The sequence below is a fragment of the Diospyros lotus genome, chromosome 12 (genome assembly GCF_014633365.1).
Source record: "Diospyros lotus cultivar Yz01 chromosome 12, ASM1463336v1, whole genome shotgun sequence".
Lineage (NCBI taxonomy): Eukaryota > Viridiplantae > Streptophyta > Magnoliopsida > Ericales > Ebenaceae > Diospyros > Diospyros lotus.
The window spans coordinates 19,055,543-19,063,308 of record NC_068349.1 but is presented as its reverse complement, the minus strand read 5'-3'; the positions used below and the strand labels follow the sequence as shown (position 1 = coordinate 19,063,308).

At 26.1% G+C, this 7,766-nt stretch overlaps 1 protein-coding gene across 6 annotated transcripts; it reads right to left on the bottom strand.

Moving 5' to 3' along the window:
- Window positions 1-646: 646 nt before the first annotated feature.
- LOC127814204 (uncharacterized) lies at window positions 647-3,808 on the bottom strand. 6 transcript variants are annotated; one of them, XR_008026309.1, is made up of 6 exons: window positions 3,594-3,808; window positions 2,158-2,296; window positions 1,997-2,075; window positions 1,098-1,856; window positions 967-996; window positions 647-868 (listed from the first exon to the last, which is right to left on the bottom strand). XR_008026309.1 is itself a non-coding variant. In XM_052355547.1 (4 exons), the coding sequence occupies exons 1-4, from the start codon at window positions 3,690-3,692 to the stop codon at window positions 1,817-1,819; spliced, it is 357 nt and encodes a 118-aa protein (XP_052211507.1). In that variant the 5' UTR covers window positions 3,693-3,751; the 3' UTR covers window positions 647-1,816. The 6 variants fall into 6 exon arrangements, 1 of the variants encoding a protein (XP_052211507.1); XR_008026308.1 differs by having other exon boundaries at window positions 967-1,856; XR_008026307.1 differs by having other exon boundaries at window positions 647-1,674; window positions 1,764-1,856; window positions 3,594-3,790.
- Window positions 3,809-7,766: the final 3,958 nt, after the last annotated feature.

Sequence of the window (7,766 nt, the reverse complement as noted above, 5' to 3'; positions counted from 1 at the left end):
TATTTTACTTTTGTCACTAAAGTGAGGGTTTTGTTTGCTTTGGTGACAAATTTTTGTCACAAAATACTTTATATTTTATGATAAAATTGATTCGTTACTATTAATTTTTATGTTAAAGACGAAATCCTTTTGTCACTAACTATTTTTATTTTGTTACAAAAATTTTTGTCATAAAATTATCGTATATTTTACAACGAAATCCATCGTCACTATTTACATGATATTTTTTGACAAAAATTTTTGTCCCTAATTACTTTATTTATTATCACACATCATTTTGTCACAATTTACATTATATCTTATTATAAAATTTATTTATTTTAAATATTTATGGCTATTTTCGTCACTATTATATTTTTTATTTTTTATGATAATAATCTTTTTTATAATTAATTATTTATAATTTATGATAATTTTGTAACTAATTCTTATAAATTAAAATAAAAATTTTATAACCACATAACTAAATCTATTTTTGAAAATATAATATTACTATCACTAAATTAAATTATAATTTTTCTCTTAAAAAACACTATAAGATAAAACAATAAAATTAACATCTTTTGCAATAATATAACTGAATTACAAAATTATCAATTAAACATAAAATATTAATACTACTTTGGTTCACATAAAAAGTTAAAAAAATATACCATTCATTAAATATAAAATTTAATACCAATCAAATACTCAAATGAATCCTCCTTAAAGTTACAAAAATACTAAAAGCCCTAAAAAAAATAAACAAATCCATTTCCACAAAAACTAATGCTTATCCATCCCTCTACCATCTTGATGCTTGTCGATCCCCCTACTATCTTGATGCTTGTCGATCCTTCTATCTCTTAGTGTCAATCATCTAATTAATCTGTAATAAAATATAAATGAATTAAATTATTTAAAATTAATAACTCAAGTATAGACACATAAAAAAATATATTAAATAGTAAAGGTAGAAATATATACCTATTAGAATCAAATCAACTCTTATTATTGCTACATCAAACAAAGTAATCACAAAATCAAGTTATATTTTAATTATCTTTTTCTTGTAATAACAATAAATTGAATTAAAAAAGCAAAGTAAATCAAAATACCTTAAATCATTAGTAATTGATATAAATCCTGAAGCAGTTAAACTTTCAATCAATTGTTGTTGTGTCGCTAAAACAGATGCCAATTGAGAATTTAAATCTCCAATTTGTGCTTGTTGAGTATCCACTAATGTTTCAGTAGTATTTAGTCGATCCAATAGCTCACGTTGAGAATTAACTGCCTCATCACGTGTCCTTTTAAGAGCTTCTTCAAGCTCTATTGCTCTTTTATGTGCAGACTTTGAAGCATTTGCAATAGGTTTTGGACCATAACCTAAGCCTTTCACATAACCAGATTTTTTCCCCATTACCTCATCCACAATCTCATCAATTATCAATTGTCTTTCACTTTCTAAAATAACTTTAGATTGTAACTCTTTCATTTTATCCTATAAACAAAAGAACACATATATTTAAGAAATAAATAATTTCTAAAAAAAAATTACTATTAATAAAATAAAAACATTCTTACATAATTAGTCTCTGCATCCACTGATGACCATCCCTTTCCTTTACTATAGTGGGTGTGTTTATAGAATTCAATTCTATCAAGTTCCACACCATTATTCATTTTCTCAGCCTATCATATTTGCATGTCTTAACAATTAAATAAGATATAATATTCATACATAATAATAAAACAAAAAGTAACAAATTGAAATGACTTACAATTTCAAATCGAGCTACTACAAAAGCTTTTGAGCCCATTACATGATTGTACTTCAACTTTGATTGATTGTTTTTGTTAATCTCACAAAGTTCCTACAATACAAAAAAAAATCTTATGCAATAATATGTGCATAAAACAATTAAGTACACAAAAATAAAATAAATAAACTCATGTATAAAAGTAGAGTTTACCATTTTCTAAACAATTAGTAGTAGGAAGAGTGAATTCTTACTCATTGGATCCATCTATTTTATCAGAATTGAATTGTATTGCTGTTCTATTTATAGTCTTTTGGCGAAGAACACGCCCACCTAACGACAATAGAATATTTTAATAATAATATATAACATATAATAAACTAAAATGAGTAATTTAAGAATAACAATTGTTTACCTTTCTCAATATTTTGTACATTTGAAATAGATTCTTGTTGGCAATTTTTCCTAGTTGTGATAGTTGGTAATTGGATATTTGTGCCTTGTATTTTTTTTCGCCTTAGATTGCGTCCCCCTGGTGCCATTGTTGCTATAACCTGCAATCAATTTAAAAAGAATAAAACATTGAGCATTTAACATTTATACAATAATATGTGCTATACAAGTTATTATATTTTAATACATGTCACATAATTTATATAGTTTTTTAATTTTCCCTTTGCTGGCGCGATGCGCCTGCTGCAGCAGTCTATCCCCTCTTATACCTTCCAAAATTACAACTTCAAATTGAACACATGGAGGCTAAAATTACATTTTCAAAAAGAAGGCAGTGCTTTTACTGCCTTCTCCTTATAATAATTATATTAATAATAATATAATAAATATATATATATATTATACATCTGCAAGCGTTGCAACAAACATATAATATATATTATATATTTGCAGAAGCTTTGGCAGAAGACAATAAATATATAATATATTATATATAACAAATATATTTTATTTTATTTCTAATATAATATAATATTTAAGGAGAACAATTATCCCCAAATTTTAATTTGCAATTTGCTTCAAATTGAACTGGCAAGAAAGAAGAAAACATAAGGGCTAAAATTGGATCCATCTGCTCTGCTTTTACTGTATTCTTCTTTTGACAATAATTATTATTATAAATTAAAAACCATCTGCAAGAACCAACGTTGCAAGAATCAACATAGCCTGTAGCTCTAAAATTGAAAAAATACACTGTTAAAAAAAAATAAAAAATCATGAATAAGAAGAAAAGAAAAATAAAAAAAATATTTGCAATCAAGTGATCTAGAACCCACCATATCTAAAATCTATCAAAGATACGATGAACACAAATAAAAAAATATCATCCAACCTTCAACAGAGAAAAAAAACAATGAAATTGATTTTTTGATCATCGATTAAAATAGTAAACAATTTTTGAAATAGATAAACGTATCAAGAAAAAACTGAGAAGCGACACTATAATATAACTCTAGCAAAGTCTGAGAGAGTAAAATCTTCAATGGAAGATAGATCGGATTGAGGCGTCGGTAATATATGATTCTAAAATATATTTAAGCGGGAAAATTTTGAAGAATGCCGCCTATGTGAAAAAAATGTTAAATACCAATTAATATAATTATCACCAGAAAAAGGAAATAATAGATAAAATAAGAGGAAAAAATTGAAAGCTCGTAAAAAATGTAAATCTCATATAAAAAAGCTATTAACTAGCATTTAGTAAACGGAAAAAAAGAGAGGAGAAAATTAGTGAACTAGCCCATTTTTTTCTTTATTTTGCTAAATAGTGAACTAGCTAATTTATTTTGCAATATAGAAAAAAAAAAACAAAAAATTATTTTTAGATAATTTACTCACAGTGAAAGTTGTAGAATTGACCCATTCCAGGAAGATCTTCATCAAGGGGCAAGGGCTTCCTCTCCTCGTCTGGCTTCTGAAGCTCCTCATACACATCATCGTCACGTGACCAACCCCAGCCCATAGTCATGGAAATCACCAATGAAAATCTCAAATAGAATTAACATAAAATAGATAAAATATTGAATAGAAAATGCAAGAAAGCAATAGAAAAGGATATCTTTGGTGAGAAACTTCGCGCGGTGAGAGGTTTTGTGAGAGTATCTTCTCTTCTTCATCTTCCTGTGCTGACACTTTCCCATCATTTTAGTGATGGTGGCTTAATGGGACGGCCAGACGGAAGGGAGGAATAAGAGGATGGAAGGGATCTTGGAATGGAGGAGATGCACTTTACGCGCACAGCTTCTGGAGTCTTCTTGGATAATAATTATAGGAAAATGTTATTTGTATATCTTTGTGTACATCTTAGACTGCATAAAAGTGTATCAATGACAAAAATATCCCTTTGAGGCGCATAGAGGCACATGGAGAGGCGCAAGATATTTTTGTCATTAATACACCTTGTGTAGTCCAAGATGTACAAAAATAATATACATGTAGCATAACTCATAATTATATTAATAATTATTTATATATATTATATTTACAAAGGATCGGTAGAATGGGCCCTGCTCCCCAAATTTCAATTAACAATTTGCAAGTGCAATGATAAGTTTGCTGCAGTAGCTTGCCATCTCTTGTCTTTTTTTAAAATTTAATTTTAAATATAATTTGTTTGACAAAACAAGAAGAAAACGGAAAGGTTAAAAATTATTATTTTTTATAATAATTATGTTAATAATAATATAATATAATATATTATATATTTAAAAAAATTAAAAGATAAGGCAGCAAATATATAATATATTACTTGTAATTATGTTAATATATATTATAATATATTATACATTTCAATTTACCCTTTACCTGTTGGATCATGTTTCAATTTGCAATTTGCATGTGTAATGATGAGCCTGTTGCAGGAGCTTGCCATCTCTTATCCTTTGCAAAATTTTAATTTTAAATTAAATTTATTTGACAAAATAAGAAGAAGACGAAAACGCCTGCTGCAGTAGTTGTCCATTTCTTGTTCTTTTCAAAATTTTAATTTTAAATTAAATTTATTTGATAAAACAAGTAGAAGACGGAAATGCTAAAAGTTATTATCTTATTTTTTGATAATAATTATGTTAATATATAATATAATATAATATAATATATTATGTATTTCAATTTACACTTTGACTGTTGGACCATGTTTTAATTTGTAATTTGCAGGAGCAATGATGCACTTGCTGTTAACTGCAATGATCACTTGCTGCAGCGTCCTTGCCCTTCTAATTAAACACATTTAATTAATTAAGTATTTAAATTATAAAACTAAATTATAAATATATTTTTTTTTGTTAGTAATATCAAATTTTTGTAACTTAAAATAACTTAATTTAGTTACAAAAATGAAGATTGATCAAATAATTTAATTTAGTAAATTATAAAAATTTAATATCACTAATAAAAAATATACTATAAATACATTTATAATTTAAATACTTAATTAATTAGATGTGTTTAATTAGTGAGTTAGAGTGAGAGAGAGGGGGAAGAGGTTTCGTGAGATGTAGCTGAGAGTATAATATATATTTAATAATATTATTTATAATATATTATTTATTCATATATTTATAAAAATATAAATAAATTTATTAATATATTTATGTTATTCTTAAACTTTTAATTAGATCTGTTAGTAAACTCTAATCGAGTCAACTTGTGAGTTAGTGAGTCAAATTTTTTTAAATTAAAGTTTAATTCATTTATAAATTAAATTTTAAAATTAGATTTCACTTCAACTCATTTATCTTAATAAATAAATTTTTATTGAGTTGAATATCAAATTGTTGAGGAATGAGTAATCTCATTTACAATTCTAAACAATAAATGAATAAAAGCTATTGAAGATTAAAGATAGTAGAAAAACTAGTTTTAAAAATTTTAGAAGTGAAATTGTTCTTTTATATGGATTTTTCTTTTTAAAATAAATTATGATATTTTAAATCTATTTTCCACTAAAATTAAAGTGGACTTTTCTAAATCAGTATCACGAGGTAGAGAGGGAGTTAAATTTAAAATTTCTTTAACTTTTAACAAATCTCATTTTTTTAATATTTTACCTTTGATTTAAGAGTTTAGATGTATCTGCACATGATTTATAAGTAATTGATAATTTTATAGTTAATATTTATATTTATTGATAAAAATTATTAAATTATATTGCACATAATTTATCCCTATGATTAGAGGGATAAGTCTTTATCATTTTCTAATGTCTTGAACTTTTGGCACCTTTTAAGAAAAAGAAAAAATTAATTTTATATTGTAGAGTTGAGTATTGTCTTTGGTAATTGTAATATTCATTAAATAAAAAAATTAATATAAATATTAAAATAATTTTAAATATTTTTAATGATATTATATATCAATGTATTATATATTTATATTTAAATAGCATTTTCAATATGCATAGGTATGTTTTTAGTTTGGAGAAAATTAATATAAACATACACATACACATAAACGTAAAAATGGATTGGAGAAGAAAGAAAAAAATAAGTAAAATATTATAATAAAAAACTCTTGTTGGATCAATTTTTTTAGGACATTTTTTAAAAATTACATAATTTTTGAAATGTTTCAATAAAATAATTTTAATAAGACATACTAATAAAGTATTCTAAAACAAAAATTTAATAGGACTATATTTTTGAAGTGTAACAAAATTATGGATTCAATAATTATATTTTTAAATAAATATTAATTTGATAAAATAATTTAAATTATTTTATTATCATAATTTTAATTATTATTATTTTAATTATTTTATAATTATCATAATTTAAATTATTTTATCAATTATCATAATCTTAAATAATTATATTTTTACCAATCAAATAATTATTAATATTATTTTTTTTATTATAATCTTAAATAATTTTATTTTTATCAAACAAAAAACACCAAGGCAATGGCGGGAGTGCCCTGCCTCTTTCCTCCCAAATCCCTAATTCCCCATCACCGCCTCTCCTCTTTTTCTCTCTCTCTCTCTGTTAACAACTCTCGCGCGTCGACCCATCCGTCGCTGCCTCCGCCTCCGGTCGCCGCCACCACCGCTGCCTCCGCCTCGATCAGGCTCCTCCTCCGCGTACGTCGCTGCCAGATCTGCCTCCGCCAATTCAAAGGTATGTGTATATATATATTCTGTATGTATATATATTCTCTGTGTATGTATATTCTGTGTGTATATGTATATGTATATGCATATATATATATTGTGTGTGTGTGAATATGTATTACAGAGTTACAGGAAAGAATATACATACACACAGAGCCAATACTGCTTAGTTAACTTCAACGGATACTTGTTGAGCTAATACGCTTGAATCGTAGTTAATTTTCAGTCTTGTTTCTTAAATAGTGCATGTGTATGTTATAGACTTGCAAACATTTTAATAAATCAAGAGGACTTGAAGCTCTGTAACTCTTTAATCAATTAAACAAGGTTAATAATTGATTAATCAAGTACAGATTCAGTTTTGATTTTTTTCAACTGAAAACAAAAACTAAACACAAAATTTGAAAACTTAAACTAAAAATGAATACATGAAAATTAGAAACAAAAACAAACAGGCACTTGATCTTTGTCATGCCCCGCCCCCAAACTTTGTGATTTGTCAAAGGTGGCACCCCAATTTATTGACATAGTCACTGCCACAAATGCCCATCTTCTTTTTCCTTGTATTAGTGCTAACCTATAACAGGCAGTACTTATTTTACATCTTAACAATCCATATAGTCAAGACCATCTCCAAGGACCGTTTAGAATCACTATCTACAACAACAACAACATATCCAGCCTTTATCCCACTATGTGGGGTCGGCTACATGAATTCTAGACTTTCATGTATTTTTATCTTTTGTCATATCTTCATTGAGATCCATACACTTCATATCAAACTTTAATGTCTCATTCAAAGTCTTTTTAGGTCTGCCTCTACCTCTTTTTTTGATTAATTGTTCCATTTCATCAACTTTCATCACAGGAGCGTCTCTTGATCTCCTTCTCACATGACCAAACCA

Coding starts and splice junctions, on each gene's coding strand:
- LOC127814204 (XM_052355547.1), bottom strand. CDS start 3,692: ATGATGTGTATGAGGAGCTTCAGAAGCCAGACGAGGAGAGGAAGCCCT. Junction 2,297..3,593: donor TCAATTCTACAACTTTCACT/GTGAGTAAATTA, acceptor AATTGATTGCAG/GTTATAGCAACAATGGCACC. Junction 1,857..1,996: donor AAAATAGATGGATCCAATGA/GTAAGAATTCAC, acceptor TTTGTATTGTAG/GAACTTTGTGAGATTAACAA.